Raw genomic sequence first — 24,968 nt, forward strand, 5'->3', positions numbered from 1 at the left:
TGTATTATGGAAAAGATTTTTCTCAAGAAGATTTAATAAGATTGCACACAAAACAGGAATTATGGATGAATGAATGCAATGCACTGTAAGATCACTTTGACTTTAACAGATGTGCTGCTGACAGATGTTTTACTGATATTTATGTCATCCCCAAACATAATTATGTCCTCCGAGACGGACGCTACAACAGATGCCACTAGAATGTCGGTGAAGCAAATCTACATGGTTACAAAAAAAAGATAAAGAAGCTGCAGCGAATAAGTCCAAAGAAGACAAATAACTGTCTGCACTGACCATTTCCCCGCTGGCGTGGCTCACCTGACTCTTGTATTCCTTTTAAGCTGTTGCAATGACAGATGCGTCAACACATTGTCACCAGCCTTGTTGCTTGCATCTACACTACCTTTGTAACACGCACAAAGAATTTGCACACTATGTCCGAGCTGAGAGCCATTTGGATGCTGAGTGCGGATCCCCAGTGACTCACAAGGGTCAGTGCAAAAAAAAAAGGACAAAAATCACTTCAGCTCACACTGAGGACAAATTTCCAGTAAGGGTCATACAAGGGTGTACTTGCTTTCCAATCCACATTTTCTGACAGGAAGTGCTCCTGATAACACAGCAACAATGAGGCATAAGCGCTTGTTATTGTATTTCATGTGGATGACAAAGAGCACCTTAACAGGAAATGACTGTGCCACCTTTGGTAGTTTTCATCAAGGTCATTTACAACCCAAGGCGCTTCCACAGTAAATAAGAGCAATAGCTTTCACTCTTGAACCCGCATGATTGACATCTCCCTGTGTGCGCTGGCCTGCTGGTTCTTGCTTTGATTACAGAGTGGCTGCATTGACTCGGGATTTTAAGACTAGTGCGCACACCAAAAAAGCAGACTTATCGCATTCCAATATATCCAAATGACAGCATGCTAACATGGGTGAAATGCTGAGAAGATGAAGACTGCCTGTCATCCATCACGCCACAGAGCACCCTGCAGTGAGGCAGACACATGCGGAACAGAATAATAATGTACAAGCTCTATCCTCTACGGGAATACTATAATATGATTAAATTGCTTAGTTTTTTGCAAGCTGGTATTTGACGCCCATGCAGCCAGCCACGCAAGATTCGGGATGGTTATACCGTATAGCGCCTTTACATTGCATTACGCACTAACGCATCTAACGGGACCGGTCAAGTGTTGCCTTGCAGGCCACATTCCCATGAGCAAGTCCGGGTTGCCATGCCATTTGCATAGACACAGGTTGATATGGAGAGGAAGAAATGAAAGAAAGGCTTACCGTGTCAGTAGGAGCATATACATACAGTACACATCCCGTGCACAGTAGAAGCGAAATTAAGCCCGCTATCGTACAGTCCTTTTTTGCAAATAGATGAGAAATGACCGCACTTGACTCCGGCTCTTCTGTTCAAATAGGGAAGGAAATGAAATTTCAAAAATGAGGGGAATATTTTGCAAAGCGGCAGGTAAGGTAGTGTGTGCTTGGTATCCGGAGGCACGCGAGAGGATGGACGGATGGAAGTCCGCTGGAGTGTGCAGGGGAAGGAGGATAGAGGCGTATTTCTTGCCGCCTGTCTCCTCCCGTTCTCCCTCCCTCCCTCTCTTTCTCTCTCCTCTCTATCCCTCGTTATCTCCCCTAGACGCCTTTATCGCCTTCACTGACTTTTCTCCACGAGCGCCAAAACAGTGCGGTCAAGTCAGTTGCAGAGGGTCAGCTATGACAAACCGGTTTTGTTTTGTTTTGTTGCAGGAGCCAAGTGGACGCTGCACGGTGGATGAGAGTGTGCAGCCCGGCGACATGAGGCTTGTGTGGCAAGGCGGGCGGGGGTGAGCGCGAGGATGGGTGGGTGGCTTGTTTTAGGAGGGATGGGAAGGTGGTGATGATTTCTGCCAAGGGGATGCACGCAGAAAGAAAGCGCCAGGAGAGAAGAGTGCTTCGATCAAGTGGGCTATCTGGTGGAAAACACGGAACTGGATTGGATTCCGAGATGTCTAGAGTTAGGGCTCCACCTACCGTGTATAAACACATAAACACATTGGGAAGGGGTTGAAACTTGAACAGAAACCGAATTTCCCTCTGCAAAACTCAAATGACCTTGTGTAAAGAAGCTGTGTTCGTTTGTGTTGTACTCTGTTGATATTCCTAACTTGTTTGCCAAGTTTTTTTTTTTTCAGTCAAAGCTCACGTTTCAATACAAATTAAAAAAAAAAAATCTAATGGCGCACTTGAAAATTTTCGCAAATATTGTTCTGTAACTAGAACAACGATAATCTAGTTTCAATATGCTTGCACGTTTACTTATTGTCTAACCAATTAGATGGACGGACGGACCGGCGATTGGATGGATGGATGGATAGACGGACGGACGGGCGGATGAATGGGCGGACGGACAAACCGACGGACGGATGGATGGTAGATACCGACGGTAAACATGTTGCCGTTTTCACAAAGTTTAAGACTATTTCTTCTGGTTAAAGTTGTCATTTATTTATTATTATTTGTAGTCAAAATGATATATTGTTGGTCAAAAATCTAATTTGCAGATTGCCATTTTATTTTGCCTTTATTATAACATTCATTCTGTTATTGAAGAAGATAATAAATCACAGTTACTCCCTTTTCTTGGTCAGTCTTTCATTGAATTAGTCTTGCTCAAGTAATTACTTGGAGGACCTTTATATATATATATATATATATATAGGAAAAGTGCTTTTTCTCTAAAACGTCCTTTTTTTTTCCCTTCAAAACTAATATGCTAAAAAAATATGCCAACTCAACTGCAAGGTGTACTTAATGTTGTGTCCGGTGAATGTCAGGGTAGAGGATCAGCGGCCGACATGCGCACTGGCGTCCTGTCAAAGAGGGCTGCAGAATAAATTACACTTGCTTCTTTGATAAGCAGGTCGTGTGCCATTTTACTGTCACTTGTTATGGAAACTTTGTTTTTTTCTGTGCGTGTATTTTCTGGCTTCTCGCAGTGAACCAGAGGAAGCGGTGAGCGTCCACAGCGCATCCGGGACCTGTTGCGCGTCCCCCGGTGTGTGTCCATGGATCTTTACGGAGCGTCTGTGATGACCGTCTGCTCGTCACGGTAATGGACGGAACTAGATGCTGTCTGTATATGTCATGTCAAATTAATAGCTAACGTGCATAATTGATTAGTCTAAATGATCATATTGATGTTGTCTAGTCTGCATCGCCTTATTAAGAGAAAATAAGTTCGGAATAAACCGTGAAGGACGCTGCGACGCATTTATCTGTTGCCACACTAATTAGCTTTTCAATGAGACGTTGTCATTGCCAACGGAAACCATTTTTGCAGTATACATTCAATGGACTCATTATACACATCCGTTCAAATTCAATAAAAGAGCTTTATTTCAAATTTTGGCTTCATATAAGATGATAATGCTGCACAATATTGGTTATGTGGGGGAGGGCGTTGCATATTATTATCGGATTTATATTATTGATTCAAAAATGTTCCTAGGGTCAAAAAGAACTGCTTCAGTCAAATTTGATCATGTAACTGAGACACCACCACCAATAAACATTTGGTTGTCTCAAAAATGAGCGTGATTGTGACATATTGGTTTGTGTTGTTCAAAATGTAATAATGTTGAGACCAACCAATGTACCATAGGCTGATGGAGAGGCTGTATGTCGCAATTAATTACCATCGGGGGCCGGTAAACCCTTTTGGAGATTTAAATCCCGCTAAAGAGCATTAGTTGACAAGCCATTCGCTTGTTTGAAAAAAAAAAAAAAGATAATGGTGAAGGAAATGAAATGAGTTGCAGAGCAGATGTTGAATGCATATTGAACACATTTCTTTAATTATGATTGGAAGATGTGTCTATGTGCAGTTGCAATTAATTGCTATAAGATACTTAACAAGTATTCCTCAGATAAAGTGACAAAAGTATTTATTCTTTGTAGGTGTTGAAATCTTGGATGCCAGAAAGAAAATGGCATTTAACTGAGACGCAAAGTCACCAAGAAAGTGCTCAACCAAGCAAATCTATGATGGAGATCATGGGTAAGTACATTAAAGACTTCCAGACCAGACACACATGCCGAATTGTATACTTATTTACAGGCAAGGTTGCACTAGTACAGTGCTCATAGTGAAGATGCACCCCAACTTTGTTGTGAAGAGTTTACAGCATCTTAATCTTCTGCCATGTGTAATTACTGAACTTGTGTCATTAGCTACTTCCTCACCAAATACACCTAATACGGCGGGACAACTTGACCCCATGCAAGCTTCCAGGGTTTTGCATTTTGTTGTCAGTTTCACAATTGTACCTTTGCAGCATTTGGATTTTAATACTGATTACCGTAATTTTCGGACTATAAACCGCACCAGACGATGAGCCGCACCAGCTAAAATTCGTGATTCAGGGTTTATAATTTGAGAAAAAAGTAGCGGCTTATAGCCTGAAAATAAGGGTAATATAAAGGGCAGACCTTTTATGCGACTAAAATATGCTACCTTGAAATGAGCTCTAGTCAGGTAGGGGTCACAACTTTAATGAGTGTGAGACTGATGATCATTCAACCTCTTAAGACTCATTTCTCGTGATCATTTTTCGTCAGTTTCGCAATTGTACATTTGCAGCATTTGGATTTCAATACTGATGAGTATAAAGGGTAGATCATTTATGCAACCTAAACATGCTAGATATGAGATTTAAAGCTCTAGGGGTAAATGCAAAGTCATCCAGGAGAAACCTTGTAGCTGAATGACAGACAAATTAATGATGTAGACTTTCTGTGCAGATACTCAGCGTGCCTTGGAAGCTGTGGAGCGACTTCAAGCCAAACTGAAAGAGCGAGGGGAGGTCCCCGCTCAGGAGAAACTCAGCCTGCTGAAGACGGTTCTACGGAGCCCCCTCTTTCTTCATATTCTCACCTTACAGAAGGCTCAGCGGAAGCCCCCAGCCAAGGTAGCGCGCGAGCTCAAGTGTGTGTGTGTGTGTGGGTGTTTGGTGTACATTGAATGGTGAAGAAGCTGGAATGATTCCCAAAATACTGAATGCAGGAAGCAAACCGGATGAGTAATCAGCTTACCTTGGCTTACCACTAAAGCCTGGAGACAGAGAGAGGGAGTGAGAAGAAGGGGTGAAAGAAGACGTGGTTTTACTCTATGTAATGTCAAGGAGTTTGAAATAATCATATAGAAGTTTTGCCTACAATTCTTGTTTGAGTGTGAGCTGTGGAAAATAGTTATTCACACCCATATTGGCCAGTTAGCAAATGAAAGATGAGACATAATCAAGGTTATGTAGCTTGGCAGTGTATCAAGACTTGGCAAGTGTGATTAAGCCTTAATAGACTAACACCATAAGACCAAGACAAGCGTTATTACGTTAAAAAAGTAACATGGCACAGCTTTCAGTTCACTCTCAGGAGACGTGGTGACCTATACAAAATTGGACCAAAGGAACATCTACCATCAGTTCCAATTAATACAAGAAAAATGTAACCCCCCCCAAAAAAACGTATTATAAAATCCCGTATACACAATTAATGATGTATTTAATGCAAAGCAAATAATAAAATCAGTGACTGTACTTTTTGCAATGCAGGATCTTACTTGACCACGATAAACCACTTTTTCATTTTTCGGTTGCCTAACACCTCACATTCAACGATACTTTCCGTCATTGAATGGCTAAATCAAGAAAGAGTCCCCTCCTTACGACAAATAATTCCATCCTTCTATCATCCGACTCCTATCTGTCTCTATAGGTGCTTCCTACAATTAATGTCTCCACCTTCACCATCTCCTTATCGTCCTCATCCACTCCCCTCTCGATGTTTCCCCTTCTGCCTTCCATCGATCAACTCTTCTCGTTTATCTGTTCTTTCCCTATCACACCTTACTTTTCAAAATCATCCTCACTTTCCCCTCCTCTGCCATTCTACTAGGGGAAGGGTCTCTCCAAGTCAGTGTCCATGAACTGTGGCAAGTGGCAGGGTGTGGCGATGGACGCTAAGACGCTCAGCCACAGCGAGTCCTACACTTGGGCCATCGAGAACCAAAGATCCAACAGGTCACTCCACAGGGACGGAAGCGTTTCCTCACTGGACTCGCAGGATTTGTCCTTCTCAGACAACTGCATTCACACCGAATCGCAGGTAAGCCAAATACGAGTCACAAGCATGAGATTATTCATAATAATGGGAGCAACTTACTCCCAAGGCGCTGGCTCAATAAAAAGATGAAGCGCATTGCCTTTTCAAAAATGTCAATTTGTTCGAGAATATTGCTTCAGATGACACAGGCTTTCCTGGGTATAAACTAGCGTGGTGGAGCTCGGCTTACTTGATGTCACTTCGGGTTTCTTTGTCATTTCTTTTAGTACTGCACACCACCTCGAATATCTAGAACCATGTCTATGGGGAGGAATCTGGCAGCAATTGCGCATGAGGTAAACAAAACACAATCTTTCTCTTTCTATCCACCTATTTATTTATTTATTTTTGTTTGTTTATTTATTTAATTAATATTTATGTATTTATTTATTAACCGAGTTTTGGTTATTGGTCTTTTATATTAGAGGCGTCACCTGGAGATCATCGAACTGACCAATGATGGGAAGGGTCTTGGCTTTGGCATCATCGGAGGACGGAGCACAGGAGTGATGGTCAAGACCATACTTCCTGGAGGAGCAGCTGGACAGGTCATTTGAAAATCATTTAAATGTTTTAATTGCAAGTTTGCCAGATGTGTTGGGACATGATAACTTCAAATTTTTCTTGCGACGATCTATTCTCAGAGTTTTGTCGAGATTTGTTAGTTTGTTAGTCAGTCACTAAGTGATGTTTTTTTTCTTGGACGTTGGGACAGATATGGTTGAGCCCTACTACAGTTGTCTAGTAACAAATTATTATGTACACATTTAATGTGACCAGGAAATCTCAGTGCTGTCATTGAAATACGGTTCCCGCATCTGTAAGACGGAATTTTTTCTTCATAAGGAGTCGCCGATCAGTATTATTCATGCGATTCACAAAATTACCAATGGAAAAATGAAAAGTTTAAAAAGCCGATAAGACACGAAGAGAAATGACACTAGTTTTGCAACTACAGTGTTCAGCCAAGCTAATTGGCTGGAGCCCCACCATTTTCTTTTCCCTTAAAAGACTCTCTTAAAGAGTTTCCATGCTGTGGGGTGACAATGCTAAGTACTGTCCCACTGTGCCAGTAAAAAGCCTCTAAAACTCACCAATTAAGACCAGGCAAATGAATGTAAGATTTTGATGCAGCCAGTTACAATGTTGTTCGAGCTAATTTAAGCAACCCTTCTGCCGCTTCCTACTTCTCCTTGAGTGTCGTGGTTTTCTCACCTAATGTTCATTGCTACCCAAATTAACTGTAGCACTAGCACCTTTAATGGATTAAAAGAAAAATGTGATGTGATTAAAATTTGGCACCCCAAGGATAAACGTCTGCGCAGCGGGGATCAAATCTTGCGCATCGGTGACACCGATCTGGCTGGCATGAACAGCGAGCAGGTGGCCCAGGTAAGTAGATAGATAGATAGATAGATAGATAGATAGATAGATAGATAGATAGATAGATAGATAGATAGATAGATAGATAGATAGATAGATAGATAGATAGATAGATAGATAGATAGATAGATAGATAGATAGATAGATAGATAGATAGATAGATAGATAGATAGATAGATAGATAGATACCGTATTTTCCGGACTATAAGGCGCACCATTAATGCATCATGTCAGATTTTTAATCCAAATCAAATTCTTCTCCATTTTATCTTTTTTATTTCAACTTCAGATGCAACAAATTACTTTATAATCACAAAATAATGATCCATAGTCTTTTTGATTCATGATTCATAGTCTTCAGCGGGCCACTTATGATTGATTTCATGACACAATGCTTCGGGCCAGTTTAAATTTAGGAATTTGGTCCATATATAAGGCGCACCAGACTATAAGGCGCACTTTTGAGAAAATTTTAGGTTTTTAGGTGCGCCTTATAGTCCAGAAAATATGGTAGATAGATAGACAGACAGACAGACAGACAGACAGACAGACAGACAGACAGACAGACAGACAGACAGACAGACAGACAGACAGACAGACAGACAGACAGACAGACAGACAGACAGACAGACAGACAGACAGACAGACAGACAGACAGACAGACAGACAGATAGATAGATAGATAGATAGATAGATAGATAGATAGATAGATAGATAGATAGATAGATAGATAGATAGATAGATAGATAGATAGATAGATAGATAGATAGATAGATAGATAGAGATATTCATATTCATTGGCCATTTCGTGACCCAGGTGCTACGAAATGCTGGTAGCAAGGTCAAGCTACTCATCGCCAGGGATATCAGCAAGGAAAACTTTTCCTCTCCTGTCCTCAGTCAGGAGTCCTTGGACGGCGAGGTTTGTTAATCCCAAAATGTATTGAATATCCCCAAAACAATATTATCAAGGCTTAATTGTGTGAGCAATGTCCTTTTTGGTTGTAGTTTATAAATCATCGCAAGTGCTTTTTGTTATATTTTGATGACATTTACGTTTCTCGGCGAACATAAAAACACTTATGGGAAATTTAATGATGATTACGCACGCCGGTGGTTGAATTGCTGTTATCTAACATTTGGCCTTGCTAGGCTTTCACTATTATGTATTTATTTAGCATGTGTGAGGATTTTGTCACGACATAAAACACCTCCACTCGCTACAGTACGGTTAATTGAAACGAGCAGCACAATAATTAACATTTTATGATAACAATACCTCTCAAAAGCTGTCAAAGCTGTGCATTATGATTGTTTTCTAATTATTCTTAATAGACTGTGTAGGTGTGTCTGTGGGTGTATACAATCTTGTCTCTCTTCTTTTTCACCAGCTCTTTGACTTGAACGATGACTACGAGTTCAGTGTGCAGTTCACGAAAAACAGCCGGGGGCTGGGATTCACCATCTCCAGCTATATAGGCGACCTCAACTCAAGTAATATAAGATGCTTCTTATTCAAAGATCAAAACACAATCCAAAAGGGTGTGACGTGGGGCTGTGGTTTTTTTTTCCTTTTCAGTATACAGTGCTGGTGTTACAGTAAAGAGCATTTTGAAGGGCAGCAGTGTCGACCAAGATGGGCACATTCACATTGGAGATATCATCCTGTCTGTAAGTCATGAAAAAAAAAAAAAGTTTTTTAAACATTTTTTAGAAATAAGGAGTTCATTTCTGTCTTATGCGCCTGTACCCAAATATTGTGTTTCAAGGTAGTTCTTGGTAACTTGAATAAAAAAAAGCAGAGTAGTCCAAGCTGAGACATCTAAGATGGCTTCCTGACCTTACATTAGCAAAAAGAATATTTGTCGAGCACATTTTATACCGCTAGGAATTGTTGTTGTTGCTTTCCCTAGAAGATTGCATGCGGGAAAGTAAAAAGTGTGCGAACAATTGGCAATAACAATAAATATCTCAAACAAGTACCGGGTCACTCTCATGGCAGTTGGTCCCCATACGATAGTATCCAAGCTCAAATCCACTTGTTTATTTCAATGTCCTGAAGGAGCCAGTGCGAGGTTCACACAAAGTCACAAGTTTGCCTGGGTCCTTGTTATAGGCCAGGATAAGCTCAAGCTTTAAAGCGGATATGTTCTGGGAAATTGACTTTTCAACTGTTTGTATACAAATAATTAGGTCTCTGGAGTGCCTGCTCACCCATCAAGTGTGAAATTAAACAGCCAAGTAAATCTTTTGTTAGCTGCCATTTCCCAAAAAATTGTGTCCTGACCTTGAATAAATCGTATTGTCACAATAATTAAATTAGCTGGTGGTGCAATTTATTTGCACGATGTATATGCTCAAGGGTGAGCCTCAAGGGAGTCTGAGCTTCTCCACAAGTTTCCAATAACATCACAAAGAGTACATTCGCAAGTCGATTTATATGAAATATAGTCACTGGGGGGGTCTAGTTGTCATGGTAACAAAAATCAGAGATGTATGACTAACCCCCAAAGTAAATTGTTTCACTTCTTTTGAATTTTTATATTTTGATGGATGATATCAGAGACTTTGTGTAAGACACCTTAGAAGTGCTTTAAATTGCTTAAAAAATGTCTCTTGTGGGTAGTTTGCATCTGTGCTTTGAGCTTCTGAGAATTAATGTAATAATGTTTGCTGTCTGTAAAAGAACAGGGAAGGGGGGAAAAACATTAAGGTGCTTATATTGCCTATAATTCCTGAAAGGTCCCTTTTAAATGTGAAATATTTGTGCGTGACACATTACCAATGTGACGAGGAAGTCTGAGATATTGATAGAAAAAGATGAAAAATGTTTCATTTTCTATTTCCATTATTTCTTTTTTTATGGGAACAGTTACTGCCTTCTTGACTCTCCCTTCATCTCTGTCACCCTCACTTCTGTGTGTCCCTTCACCAGGTGGATGGGGTGAGCCTCCAGGGCTGCAGTGAGCAGCGTGCGATGGAGGTGCTGAGACGGACGGGTCCCGTCGTCAGACTGAGACTCCTGAGAAAGGCCGTCCGCTTGAGTCACATTTTGCCCCCGGTCCCTCCGCTCCAACCTCTCCGACACTCCCACAGCTTCCACGAGGGCAATCCCTACAAAGTGGGACTAAACAAGATTCATGAGACAGGTGATATGTGAAACTCACAAAGATGCTGAATGTTCTGTACTAATGCGATATTTGCTCGGTTTTGATTAAAATTGTCAGGGTGAAATTTGTACATCCAATACATCTCTTTAAATTGCGTGTCTCGTGAGTGTAAACTCGAGTTTCATTCCTTGTGTGTTTACACGCATGTTTGCAAAACTCTTGCTCCCTCCAAGGAATATGCTCACTGCGTGAAATCTCCCGGCGTGCAGCATACGCCGACAGACGACGCCGACATGATTCAAGAAACGGTAAGCTCCTGTTTCCTTATGCCGCGCTGCAGTCTGCAAGTGGATGATGAGACTCGCTCTGATACTCTTAAGTAGGCTCGTGGAAGAGCGATGTGGCGGCGAAGCATGCTTTTTGATGAGAGTCTATTTATAGTGGCACGCAATCATGTGTTTATCCAACTCATTCGGCTCCATCCGGATGATTTGCCTGCCCGCATACGCCGCTTTATTTAGACAGCCATCTTTGGGTTTGATTGGGGAGCTCTGTTAAATAGGGCCTTGATTGCTATGAGGCATTCAAAGATCAAGTACAAGAAAATATTTGTTTGCCAAGAAATCTGATAGTGGGTGTGATAATGAACACTTCACTGTCTTTTGTTTGGAGACATCATGCATCGCTCCAAGGTCAGATCATGTCTGCTCTTTACGAAAACATTAACGATAACAACTCAACGCTTTCTGTCCTGGCCGATCGTGAATAGCTGTATGTCTGTGATCTCAGGTGTGAAACTGACACCGGCAGAGGAAGAAGACCTAAGGATGAGGTGGCAACGAGCAGTTGGACCAAGATATGAAGTCGTAGTATGTACCTTTGTAAATCGGAACGCTTTCTGTTTCATTCAATTCGGTATAGAATTTGTACAATAGGCGTACATGTTTTTGTGTTTATACTTGGATAAGCAGTTATAAAATAAAATAATAATAAAATCAAGCATTTCCACTATTGGCCACAATGGGTTGATTTATTATTGTACAATTGTTCTTTCAGGTTTGTCAGCTGCAGCGCTTCAGTGAGACAAGCGGCCTTGGCATCAGTCTGGAGGCTCGGGCTGGACATCATTACCTGTGCTCCGTTGTACCCGAGGGCCCGATTGGGCAAAGTGGCAAGATCTTCCTTGGTGACCAGATACTAGAGGTGAAGAACCAAAACTAATCGTTGATTTCTGCTGGATCTGGATCAGATTCCGTTGTTTGGAAAATGGATGAATGGTTCTGATATTATCTTGCCTGGATCTATGCAAACATGGTCAAGGCCAATGAAAGTTGTCAGCCTCAAACTGAGTTGGGATGTGTTTCTCTTTGAGTTCGTGACATTAGGATTGCAGTTTTTTTATGATTATTATAACTATGAACATTTCATTTAGGTCAGCTTTTAAGAGCACAGTGTAGTTCAGTAATGAACACACAGTTTCCCTTAAGGCGGCCAAGTGGTAATAAGAAGGTGGGTGTGAGTGTGCCCTGCATTTCTGCACTTAAGGGGGGTGAGAGTATGCACTCCCACGGTTATTCTGAGCAAGTTCACGAACCCACACATATTCCTTCGTGAAGAGAGCTTGGTCTGTTGAATTTATAAAACTCGCATTTCTGGCCTCCAAAGCCATGCAGATACTGCAGCCATTTTGTGGACATCGACTGTCCTGCCGCAGTCCAAATCTATAGTGACAGTGCAATCTTTTTTATCTTCACCTCACGATTCAAGCATAGCACAGCGATTCCACAATTTTTACAGCAAAGTCTGGTGAGTAGGTTGCTCCAGCATAGTTGTGTTCTTCTCAGCCAGTAACGAGGATGCTCAGGGCGTTGTGAACTGCAGCCTACAAGTTGTTCTGCCAAAACTTCTTGAGCAATCAACTTAATAAATTCAACAGGATCTCTTTGCGGACATGCTGGTGAATCGTTTGGCCTCCAAGCGGTTTAGGAAGATCCATGACTGTGGTGCATAGAATCCGTATATTCGCTCTGAGTATGTGAGAAAAGGTTCAATGTCTGCAGCGTGCCAAGGTCGACTACGTTTAATGTAAAAATGTGTTTGGGTTTGAAATATATTTGTTCTGACACCAGTCCCAGAGCCTTTCTGGCGTACCTCATATTCAAGGACGCTGCTCAAGTTGGTTAGGGTGTGAAAAAAAAATCATAGGACAGAATAGTAATTAAACGGATAATACTTGTATTAAAAATGTAAACGCCAAATCAATAAAAACAGCTAACAGCTCAGCTAAGTGACAGCTAAGCTGACAGCTCAGTTCACGAATTCATTTGCCCAAAATTTTCTTCAGTTTGCGTGTGAGCAAAGGACCCATAAATACCTGGATTTTAAAAAAAACGGTGTCTCATTTTCCTTGCAGGTGAACGGCATCCCGCTCATTGGAGAGACACACAAAGAGGTGGTCAACATCCTCAAGGAGCTGCCCATGTGTGTTTACCTGGTGTGTTCTCGCATCGGCGCCCCTGCCATCCCTGACAGCGATGAGGAAGAAGAGGACGATAGCCAACTCACCCTGAAAGAGCTGCTGGCTGAGTTCAATGACAAGGTGAATGCAGGAATGAGCAAATGAGAAAGGGAGGACTGTTTTTTTATTCCTTTTCCTAAGGCAGGATAAAATGTCCTTTTCTATTCCCGTCTCAGTTGGACCAGGGCTGCGTTATTCCTTGTCCGACGGCCGAGGACATCACAAAGCGCGGGGTGCCCCCGATGTCACCCCCTCTGGCCATGTGGGAGAGAGAGGCGCAGGTGGTAGAGCTGGAGAAAGGGGAGTCGGGATTGGGCTTCAGCATCCTGGACTACCAGGTAATAGACAAGGACCTTATAGCCTTTCTAAAAATAGATCAGACAGCAATAAGCTGCAGTCTCGCAACAACAGTGTCACCTCAGAGAAGAAAATAGAAAAGGCAATGTGAAAGTCCATGTGAGAATTCAGCTGATAAAATGGGGTAGAACTTTTCTTGAAAAAAAGAACCTCAAACCCCACATGCAGCATATTAAAATATGGTTTGAGAGAATTTAAAAATATCACGATCAAAACAACCCAAGCCAATTCCCACACTGTTGCCACAGATAACACAATTAAAAATAAATAAAAATGGGGACACTTTTATTATGTATGTTTGTATTTAAAAAAACATCAGAGATAAATGATCTCCCTTCAATTTTGAATAAAACTGGGTTTTCAAGTCTTTTATGCATCTCATCTTCCATATGCTCGTCTTGCAGGATCCGGAGGATGCTACTAAAACAGTGCTGGTAATCCGCTCCTTGGTGCCGGGCGGTGTCGCTGACCGAGATGGCCGCCTGCTCCCCGGAGATCGCCTCATGTTTGTTAATGAGACCGACTTGGAAGGTTCCAGTCTGGATTATGCCGTGCATGTACTGAAGTCCACCGGTTATGGCCCCGTGCATATTGGTGTTGCCAAACCGCTGCCGGTATGTTGGAAAAACTTCCGTTTATCTCTTGTGCATTTAAAAAGAACCAACAGTGACACTAGTAGTGAAAATACAATTGTGGTTTAAATAGCAGTAGTGACATTGGATTAATTAAATCCAATGTTACTGTGGTTGCTTCAGTTTAAAACTATGTCACCATTGCGTTGGCATTATTCGTCCCCATGTTAGCTAAATAAAGATTTTAAACAGTTCTGGCTAATAACTAAGATTAAGTTATTTATAAGTGTACATCCATGACTTTTTTTTCTGGTGTGCCCAATAGTGATAAATAATTTCATTAGAATAGACTAGCTAGCGAGTTATGACATATACATCTCGACGAGACTAATAGCCCCGCGAGATGCACGTAGTATGTGACATTTTATTATCCAAGATGAGTTAATTACTGAAGGTACTCTCAAGAACAGTTCTCTTTTGTTGTGGACTGTGGCCTAGTAACAAGGACCATGGGGTCCAGTTACTGCCCGTCTGAATATTTAATGCCCCTCCGAGGTGAACACAAAGCTAAGCCACACTAGAAATGGAGAGGCAAGAGGAGGAGGAATGACGGGTGTCTAATTTACTGCCACCTTCTCTCTCTTACTTGCCTCATACCTTGTAATTTAGGCACATTTCGGATGAGGGATACATGGCTGTTCTTATAATAAGCTGCTACATTTCAGATTGGTATTCGTGTGTTGTCAGTTGGAACTTTGCGGCGGCTTGACGCCCATCTTGGAAAGGAGCACACGGTCATTCTGCGATGACAGCGAGAGCCACAGTCAGGTCACCCTGCTAGCTGAGGCGGCTGAGGCCGACACTTGCAACCTGGCGGATAACAACGTCCAAACATATTACAACAACTCGGTAAGTAAGCTCTATGTGTGAGATTTAAACAAGCCAAAATGGCTCTGACAGCTGTCTTACTTTGATGCTGTGTGTGTTTTGTCTATGCTTCCTACGCTCTTTCCACTGCACGGGTCAGCAACCTTTTTGAAAGTGAGAGCTACTTCTGGCGTACTGATTGATGCATAAACATTTTGTCAACTTAAATTTCTGGATGGATGATGGGTGGATGGATTGGATGGATGGATGGATGGATGGATGGATGGATGGATGGATGGATGGATGGATGGATGGATGGATGGATGGATGGATGGATGGATGGATGGATGGATGGATGGATGGATGGATGGATGGATGGATGGATGGATGGATGGATGGATGGATGGATGGATGGATGGATGGATGGATGGGTGGGTGGGTGGGTGGGTTGGATTGGGTGGATTGGGTGGATTGGGTGGATTGGGTGGATTGGGTGGATTGGGTGGATGGATGGATAGACGTACGTACAGATGGATGGATAGATAGATCTTATATTCTCTAACTCTGCAAGCATAGACATTTAATTAATTAACATTTAATTAATTGGTCAATTCTACATTATTCCAAGGAAATAAAAATAACCCATCACTGCTCAGTTATTTATAGAACAAGACCACGATCTACTTATGTGGTTTTTTGGGGCTGCCTCATGCACGCAGATACCATGTTCACTCAGAAAACTGAATGGCGTACTTTGTTTTCATTGACCTTTTTAGTATGCTGAATTTCAAGTGCTGTAATTCAAATGATGTATGTAATTGAAATACATCAATCTTGTGAATTATCCCTAAACATTTCTTTGAGTGTTGGTGACCCTTTCACTTTATATAGCTATGCATCAAACTGTAATCTCGCACGATATCACAGTGTAAAGTGATCAGCGTTGTCTGGGAGAGATACATTTCAGAATAATATTGCAGTTTTGTAGCCAGCAATATCGTAATGATGCACTGCATCATAGTGACAAGCTGAATATCACCAAAATATTAGAAACAGTTCGACAATCCATAATAATTATACTGATCTTGTCTGGATCTAGTTATATCATGCAAGTAGTCTTAATGTTGTTGCTGTTCAGTGTATAAAGTCTCGAGGCTCAGCATTAGAAGCTCTCATTACAGGTCTAAAAGTAGATCACCATGTCTGTACTCCGAAGTGTTCTATATAGGAAGCTTGGAGCAGGCTGTACTGAGTCAGGGAAAGTGCTCCATGTCAAAGAGGCGCTTCTCTCTTGTCGCAGCCTTTTGTGCCGGACTTTGCTTAATTGCCTGCAATTGTGTCCGGCTGTGTAAGTGTACTCCTCGTGAACGGCGACGGCACCCGGTGCAACGCAAGAACATGATCTACCCTTGTCCCACACGTAGCGAGATGCACACGCTGAGGTTTCTCATCAAAGATATTGCAAAGACAGCGTGTGAACTTCAGTGCCGCCTGTGAAGGTTCAAAGAATTTCTCCTCACTGAACCTTTCTCTTTATGGAAGCATCCACCGGGACTGGTGTAGTCTACCTTTGTTGGTATGCTCCATCCTAGAAGCAATCCCGAGGCCTTCACCCTGCGAAGTTATTACTCTTTAAATTATTTTTTGACATCCCGTGCTTCTGAGGACACAGTTGGAGTTAAAATCTTGAAGCGACTATGTTTGTCTGCAGGAGCAGCTGCATTCCGACACATTTTGTTTCTCATGGGACCTTCCTATTTGCCGAGCAGGCACAACTGGAATAAAGCACTGGGTTATTAATGCCAATGACCAAATTGTCTTGCACAAGTTCTCTACAGTTTGTATTTCTAAAGTAAAGATTAATATGAACATTTTCTATGGCGCTCGTTGCGATAATTTGGAACTGTCAAGGTTGAACAACAACAAGTCAGCTCAACATCCAATTAGAATAAATGTTTTGAAAGTAATTAATAGCCCAAGCCACTCTCAAATCAAACCATGGCCATCGCAAGATCTTTATTTTATTATTTGCACGCATAATTGTAACATTAGAGACCCTGTAAAGTGACAAATATTTTCTCGTACATTTGAAACACCACGAAAAGGTGAATTGTTCATCAACCTTTAAATTCAGAATGAAATAAAAAAAATAGCAAGCCATTAAAATCTGGAAAAATCGAGCCTGCCTTCCACTTGAAACACTGCATGGTGTCGTCGCAGAAAGAATGGAACAAGTGGCAATTGCGGAGAAGAATCAAAGTACAACTGAGCACAGTTCGCCTCAGGGAGCTCACTGGGTGATCGCGAGGTTTCCGGGCGTCATCATGGAGGAGAAAAAAATCGAGGAAACTGGCAAGCAGGCCACCTCAAAATGCTCCGTGACTGACCACAATGCCGCCGACAACAAAGAGACATGCAACAAGATGCTGTTTTCAACATTGAGGAGATTAAAGACAATAGACAATCAATCAATTGATCTTAAAAGGTATCTGAATGGTTTCTCTGTTGACATCCTTTCAGGGAGCCCAGCCCCATCTGCATTTTGGCATGAAGGAAGAAAACGACATGCAGCCCGCCCCTCCTCTACCTCCGCGCACCAGCTTTGAAAAGACAATCACAGTTGTCCGGGGCAACCGTAGCCTTGGTATGTCCTCCGTCTTGCTTATGGTGATGGTGTCTTGGTGTGTGTACATTGCAGGCATGGCCATAATGGCCATAATAGGCAGTGGGGATGATGACCGCCCTGAAGAGGAATGGTGAAATGTTGGGCTGCTTATACTAGAGACTTTATCATTACGATGTTTGTGTGTGTGTGCTTGCGTGCGTGTGTGTGTGTGTCAAAATATTAGAATAAGGAAAGAATAAATGTAGTGTATTTAACTTGAAGATCGTAGAAGTAAAAACCACTCAGCAAATTGTTTTCTCAGAAACAATTTGTTTGCCTTGTTGTGCTAACCTTGCTGCCATAAATGTCAATAATTTATATTTTAAATTTGTTCCAACTTAAATTGTTTTAGTCCCTCCAAAAATATAAGTTGTGTTTGTATGTGTTTTAGCTACATGCATTGATTGTATCATAGAAGACATTATATGAGATATTTACATTTTGTCTGGAGGTGCAAGATTTGAGTATGGTGGTTAACAATAGTGTACGGTATGTTGTCATTAGGTGCCATTTACAGTAAAACACGTTAATTAGCATCGTCAGTTTGTCTATTTTGGGAAATTAGAAGTAGAGTACAAATGTGTGAACAATATATTTTATGGTAATTTTGAGCGGCTAGTCAAAAAGGTTGATGGATTTGAAGTAACTTCTAAATCTCAAGGTTTTTTTTTTGTCATAGTTGGTATTGGCTGGGATAAACACATTAGTCTTTTATTTGAATAAAGTCCACAAGCAGTTAACAGCAGTCTTATTTTTGGACATAAAAGCATCCATGTCAGTGTTTCAACTCATTTGAGATTTCGAGACGTTCATCACTTTTGTCTTTTGTCATGTGTTTGAAATGTGTCTTCTATTTTGTCCTGTCCACTTCACTAGCTGTTCATTGTAATCCCATGCACTATGATTGTATTGTAATTTGAATGCAAAATAATAAAATCCTTATTTGCTCCAAAGTAAGCAGTCATTTCTTTGACCGGCTTCAAATTATGTACGACCATAGTGTGGCGGATGAGTCTTTCGTTAGACAGTCGTGCGAGTGCGTGTGTGTGCATGATTTACCCGCTCTTCTAATCGGCCTAGCACACCGACCGATAAAGGCACAGTCGAGTGTTTGTGCAAACCAGCAGTGTTACCCCTTTGGTCACCTGTGACCTATGACCCCCTGTGGGTGTGTGCGTGGGTGTTCTTGATACAGGTGCTTACGCTGTGTGAATGTCAAGCGTTTGTAGCCGTGTTTGTGCGTTAATCTGCCTAGTGTCTGTCTTGATTATGCTGATATGCCACAGTCAGGTGTCTGTTTGGACAACTGTCTGTCTGTTTGGCATGTCTTCAAAAGATTCCTTAGAAAATCCTCCACTCACCTGTTTGTGTGTGCACGCTTGTGTGTGTGTGTGTGCGTCCACATCGGCAGGGATGTCGGTGAGTGCTATCAAGGACGGCTCAGGCATGCTGGTTCGCAGCGTGGCCCCTGGGGGCTCTGTCAGTCAAGATGGCAGACTCGGAGTGGGTGACGCAATCTTGGCGATCAACGGGGAATCTACGTCCAACCTGACTAACGCCATGGCCCGGTCGATGCTGCGTAGACACTCCGTCATTGGGCCGGAGCTCAGGTGAAGCACGTCACTGTCTCGCAGCGTTCCATTAAAAAAAAAAAAATCACATTTACACAGCACCAAAAATAGGTCCAAAGCTGAAATGGAAAAAAGGTGAGACAGGTTACAGTTTAAATGTTCCTCAAAAAGAATGATCGAATATGACCTTAAGGTTCGGATTCGCAGCACGGAAAAAAAAAGCCTCTTCTATTTCCAACAATGAGTCACATGGATGTTTTTTCAATGCTCAATTTTTATAGTAATTGTACAAAAAAAAAGGTACTAAGATCATCATTACATCCTGACATGCGCCAATGGTCACAATAAAATGACCTCAAACATATCGGTCCATTAAGGAGGTTTGAGTGCATGAGTTTTAACGAGGTGGGTGTTGTAAACTTTTAACCGGGTGTTCCACCATCATCACATTTCATGTCGAGTTTTCACCACCAGTTGTAAAATTATACAGTAACACAATATTATAAAACAACCGTATCGTAGAAATATTATTTGTAGTGTTAGTTCACAAACAACAAATTGTCGATAATAATGTGCGGTTATATTAGGCACTGAAATGTTACATTTATTTAATATACACAGCAAGAAAAATGCTGAACTGATTTATTTCTGATTCTAATTGACATTTTTCCATCTCATCAATCAAAACTCAATTTATATATATGAATATATAGGCTGAGCTACAAGCACAAGCTATTTTAAGTGTTGCTGTTGAGAAAATTGGCTTTCCTGCATTTCACGACAAAGAAATTAAAGTTTACACAACTAATTGTCCCCCAACTCAAAGATAGAAGTAAAAATAACTCAGCAAATTGTTTTAGAGCAAACAACTTTATCAACCGAGTGTGCCAAAAGAGATCATTAGAGTCAGCTGGAAATAATCCAATATCACTTAATTTGTCTGAAAATGATTCTTTACACGTTAGAAATAAATTGTTTTCTGCCAACGATGTGCAGTAACTTGATGTGAGAAGGTAAAATAAGTCTCCACTTAATTGTTGCCATTTGGCAAACTAAATAAGTGGTGGATTCCTACCAGTTTCTCTTTCTGGGGTTCAATTAAACGGGTCCATGTTTCACACTGAGTGGGTCAATTTGTGAGGATAGTGTGCCATGACATTTTTTTAATTTGTAATTATCCTCACAGTCTTCTTTTTTGTCATAGCTGGCACCCTTCTGTCGTTGCGTTACAAAAAAATGGGGAAAAAAAGCTCCAATTTGGATTTCCTCTATGTATCCATATTTTGCCCCACTCAAAGCTAAATTAGCTCATTTGTTTTCAACGCAGCAATCAATCATTATTGAATTAAATCAGACAATAACATTTGAATTGGAGGCATATTTTCTCCATTTTACTTGCACTAGCAGTTGTGCGTCTGATTGAAGATGTCCCCCATCACCATTGCAGTGTAGCCCTGCAAAACACCCACTCACTCATTCACGCTTGCTTGTAACACACACGTGCAGCCTTTTAATGGCCTAACCTCCCAAAACAACCTTTTCCAGAGATGCGAAAAAAAAAAATCTCTGAATAATTCATCTCTCATCTCACCTTGAACACCGCTCTTCGGAATAAAGGAACCTTTTAAATAGCGAGCCATAGATGCGCGGGGATGTTTGGCGCACACGCAGACACGCAGGCTCACACTGCCTCCTCCTGACAAACTTAGGAGGCAGATGAGCCTTCCAGTAAGACAGACATGCCATTTGAAAAAAAGCCTTGCTCTGAGACAAGCCAGGCTGTCCACATGGCTCAGTCACAACAGTTTAGTAGCCACATATTCAATCTGCCATCATGAGTGGAAGCAGGAAATTGGCTCGTTCAGCCGATTCAAACAGCATGTTCGCTGGCAGAAGAGAGGAAAGTGGGAGGGAGCCTTTAATGTGTCCTTGACGCGCCAGTTCAATAAACACGATGCATGTTTGTACAAGCGAAGCTTTTGGAACATTTTGAAATTGTCGTTGAATCGGTTATTGTAAAGTGTGTCTGAAGATAATATTAATTTTTTCCAATCACTGATAAGACGCAAGCAAAAACATAGCAGAAGATTACTGCTCTCTTTTAGGTCATGAACTCATTTCATTCGTTCGCTATTACCATGTGTGTCCATATGTAGAGAGCACCTTTGTTTAGTTTTTATGTAAATTGTCCATCCATTCACCGTATTTTTCAGAATATAAGGCGCACTGTAATTTTTCAAAAAGGTCCCAGAATTTTTTGAAAATTTACAGTGCAGCTTATATTCCGAAAAATACGGTACTGCACGTTCCTGTTAGTAACTGTTTTATGTTTTCATCCCATCCTCCATTCCCATAGTATAAATTACGTGCCGGCTCATCAGGTGGACGAGCACCGTACCCGACTGTGTTTGCCGCCGCTGGCCTCCATTCTAGAAGAGCCAACTTCCTCCCCCACACCACCAGAACAATGGTTGGCCCGATCCCCTGTCCAATGTAAAACCCCAGGTCCAGATGTGACCACAAGCAAAACAAGGTTCCGATTAGAAGACACCTCCGTAGTCCCTAGAGTGATTCCAGATCCAGACTGGAGGTAATGTAAGCTTGGCGACTCCCGGCCTATTATTCATGCTCACCTAATCCCGACCCAGAGCGAGATAAACCTGTCTCAGTTTTATGACTTTATTGGACCGCAAGGCTGCTGTTCTATCACATATTGATATGTTTGCTGCGGAGAGGCCATGAAATGTGCAGCTATACATTACGGGGAATGTAAATTCTTTAATGTTTTCACCTTAGGAATTTATGAGTGTAACGCATCACACATCTTGGCTTTCCCAGCATCCTCAGTCGTGCTAATACGCTGACTTATTATTTGACACTTTAATAACCCCTATCCATGAGTATGCTCAGTGCCAGTCTCCAGTCCATATTTTCTCCTTTCCATCCTTTCTGGCTCGCGTGCTTGTGTGTGTCTCGCTCTCACTCTCGCCGCCTGCATGTTGAATCTCTTGAGTTATATTTAGCTGTTCGCTTATGGATCTCATTGCTGACTGTCAGCGAAAATGAATTGTTTCGCTTCTGTCTGTCCCCGCTTTCACTCCGTCTCCCTGACTCGTCCTCTCTCTCTCCTCATCCGACGCCCTCACCAGCCCTGCCTCGCTCCCATTTCTCTTCACAGCCATCTTTCAATACTTTGTCGCCATCCTTTTTCTATCGCTTTCTCTCGGTCGACTCCTTCGACTCATTTTTCCTTCCCGCCTTCATCTTGGTCTCACGCTCGCCATACCGGATGCCCCCCCTCTTCCTCTTAACCCAATTGGAACTATTTGTTCAGCCTACTTCTGAGTAAGCTAACAGGCTATAGGCCCACGGTGTGCAAATAGCAACACCATCAGTCACCTCAACAGGCTTAATACAACCCTGCACCGTTAAATATATTCATGAAAGAAATCTCTCACATATACAAATATATACTACCTCACTGTGACCTCACTGGCTGAAAATTGAGTTTTAAGGACTGCTTGAACCTAAAGCACCGTGCCCGCCAAAGATATTTTTGGCAGATTGTTTTTTTTTAGAATGTTATTTTTTTATCATTCAGTACAGCCATTAAGCTTTCAGCTGTTAAAGTGCCAGTATGTTTCTCCTCAGTCATCAGCGCCTACCTCACAAAGACGGGGAAGAAGAAGCAGAGGGCAAAGGAAAAAATGAGAATGGCGTCGATGACGAAGTCAGAAAGGTGGCTGCGGATGAAGAGGCAGAAGAGTTTCGTTCTCGCACTCCTGTGTTTTGGGATCAACCGAGACGGTCAGTGAACTTTTTATGCTACTTCATACATCATATGCACTTTATTTTTGATTTCCTTTCATTCACCTTTCTCAGCTTCTATCCTTCACTGTGTTTGTGTTATGTTCAAAAGACATTGTAGGCTAAACACATATTACTAAGGCCCATCTCAAGCTGGTATTTATGACTGCATCCCACTTGGATAAATCACGTAAGCTGCACAGTGTGCAAAGAGCCGCTTTTGTGCGGCAGGTATGATATTCCATTGTTTTGACTTAATCTCTAAGACTCAGCCTAAGGCGGCGAATACAGAAAGCTACAAGCGAAAATAAATAGCACTGGATTAATTGTCCTTCCTGTGAATGTTCAGTGTACTGTTTCAAGACAAGTTGGCCTCCGTCAGGCAGACGGGAGAAATGCATTCACGCATGTTTGGCGTTCTAGAGTGTGTGCTTTACTGTTTTATAAAGTGCTGGAAATGTAAAAATTCTTTTCCTTTTTTTTTTTCCTCTACTCTTGGTGGATTTGTCATGACACAATACTGTTGTGCATTTTAATGTTCTAGAGTGCAGCTTACCCGAGCACCAGGCCAGTCCCTTGGTATTAGCATTATGGGAGGGAAGGGCATGGGTCAGAGGCTGAGTGGTGGCGAGATGATGAGGGGCGTCTTCATCAAGCACATCAGCGCTGAGAGCCCAGCAGCACATAATAGCGCCATCCAGGTTGGAGACAGGATACTAGAGGTATGTTAAAAATGTAAGTGAGAGCTGACATACAGGTAGAGAGAATAAAACAAAAGATGGAATAAACAAAGAGAGACTGAAAGGATGCAAAGGAGAAAATATGTTCTTCACACCAGTCCTATTGAGTTAAAATACGACTTCATTTTCTTGGAGTCCGCCAAAACATAATTATCATCCCGATGGCACATACAGCTTTAATATTGGAGTGCTTTAGAATGTGTAAACAGGAATTAACACACTGGCCAATAAGCGTTTATGCTGTTTTTCTGGACAAAGGTGAGCGGTGTGGACCTAAGTGATGCCAGTCATGAGCAGGCGGTGGAAGCTATCCGTAGGGCAGGAGACTGTGTGGACCTGCTGGTTCAGTCCAGAGAGCAGGTAGCACAGGTAGGCTGCAGCTTTAGCTCACACCAAAATACAATACAATACTGATTGCATTAAGTGTTTAGCACACCATCACATTATGTCACATTGGAGTCCTTTGAGGCTCTTCATCATTCCTTTCTTTCATCCTACATTATTTGTTCATATTTATTCTAAGAAGAACAATTAGATACACATACAATACTCATATACAGTATTTAGTATTATTTACTAAAATTCTGCTTGTGTTTTTTTCCACAGTCCCTTTTGATTACCAATCATGAAAAACCAACTCCAATCTTTCCATCCAACTCACAAAGCAGTCAGGTAAAAACTCATTTTGTCAGTTCTGTGATATCTGCCGTGATGTTGGGGGGAAAAAAAGTTTGGAAAAGAGTTTGTTTTATTTACTTTATTTATTTATGTATTTCCTTCGTTCTCAACCACACCGTTTCAAGGCAGGCTGTGATGTAATGTTTCTCCCACCCACACATTTGGTGTGCTGGAACTGCTGTATATAGTGATGAGTCATTCACTCCTACATGGCATTTCTGACAAATGATGCTTTGGCAGGATGTTTGTGTGTGTTTTTTAATGGTGATGCTGCATTTAGAGCTGGCATGTGTGTGTCTTCCCTCATGATTATAGGAAGTGCAGAATCTTGCTGGTTTGTTCCTTAGTCTCCCCCCTAGAAACCCATTCACCCCAACTCCATTTAAGGTTAGTACCCTGTTGTGTGTGTGCATCATTGGGAATAACCAGGATACTTAATAAAAGCAGCTCTGCAATTTCCTCCCAAATTATAATTAACGCACATATTTGTGGAGAGAGCCCTTGTTGTTCAAAGTCCCTTATAGCCAGCTACCTTG

The 24,968-nt window shown here is 41.7% G+C and overlaps 2 protein-coding genes across 14 annotated transcripts in view; one reads left to right on the forward strand and one right to left on the reverse strand.

Annotated features, from left to right (window-relative positions):
- adgrl3.1 (adhesion G protein-coupled receptor L3.1) overlaps nt 1-1,893 on the reverse strand; it is a 114,005-nt gene extending 112,112 nt beyond the window's left edge. For 6 of the 13 annotated variants that reach the window (XM_088373955.1, XM_088373953.1, XM_088373948.1 and 3 more), the window contains exon 1: nt 1,302-1,891. The gene's annotated coding sequence lies outside the window, so the exon portion shown is untranslated. Of the gene's footprint in view, nt 1-1,301 lie in introns of all 13 variants that reach the window. The other 7 variants (XM_088373943.1, XM_088373951.1, XM_088373946.1 and 4 more) reach the window with 4 other exon arrangements.
- LOC148399406 (multiple PDZ domain protein) overlaps nt 1-24,968 on the forward strand; it is a 150,665-nt gene that overhangs the window by 117,327 nt on the left and 8,370 nt on the right. The window contains exons 3-30 of the mRNA XM_088373941.1: nt 1,773-1,849; nt 2,341-2,448; nt 3,002-3,114; nt 3,963-4,062; nt 4,806-4,972; nt 5,958-6,167; nt 6,392-6,460; nt 6,590-6,712; nt 7,473-7,556; nt 8,365-8,469; nt 8,939-9,041; nt 9,127-9,218; nt 10,483-10,696; nt 10,891-10,965; nt 11,447-11,526; nt 11,714-11,860; nt 13,071-13,256; nt 13,352-13,513; nt 13,937-14,146; nt 14,852-15,013; nt 17,492-17,615; nt 19,048-19,246; nt 21,564-21,797; nt 22,859-23,014; nt 23,559-23,736; nt 24,013-24,123; nt 24,361-24,426; nt 24,748-24,819. Of these exons, the coding sequence (XP_088230067.1) occupies nt 3,978-4,062; nt 4,806-4,972; nt 5,958-6,167; nt 6,392-6,460; nt 6,590-6,712; nt 7,473-7,556; nt 8,365-8,469; nt 8,939-9,041; nt 9,127-9,218; nt 10,483-10,696; nt 10,891-10,965; nt 11,447-11,526; nt 11,714-11,860; nt 13,071-13,256; nt 13,352-13,513; nt 13,937-14,146; nt 14,852-15,013; nt 17,492-17,615; nt 19,048-19,246; nt 21,564-21,797; nt 22,859-23,014; nt 23,559-23,736; nt 24,013-24,123; nt 24,361-24,426; nt 24,748-24,819 (3,414 nt within the window). The 5' untranslated portion in view covers nt 1,773-1,849; nt 2,341-2,448; nt 3,002-3,114; nt 3,963-3,977. The remainder of the gene's footprint in view (nt 1-1,772; nt 1,850-2,340; nt 2,449-3,001; nt 3,115-3,962; nt 4,063-4,805; nt 4,973-5,957; nt 6,168-6,391; nt 6,461-6,589; nt 6,713-7,472; nt 7,557-8,364; nt 8,470-8,938; nt 9,042-9,126; nt 9,219-10,482; nt 10,697-10,890; nt 10,966-11,446; nt 11,527-11,713; nt 11,861-13,070; nt 13,257-13,351; nt 13,514-13,936; nt 14,147-14,851; nt 15,014-17,491; nt 17,616-19,047; nt 19,247-21,563; nt 21,798-22,858; nt 23,015-23,558; nt 23,737-24,012; nt 24,124-24,360; nt 24,427-24,747; nt 24,820-24,968) is intronic.

Source organism: Syngnathus floridae, chromosome 4 (assembly GCF_059516105.1).
Source record: "Syngnathus floridae isolate MCC-2025c chromosome 4, RoL_Sflo_1.0, whole genome shotgun sequence".
Classification (NCBI taxonomy): Eukaryota; Metazoa; Chordata; class Actinopteri; order Syngnathiformes; family Syngnathidae; genus Syngnathus; species Syngnathus floridae.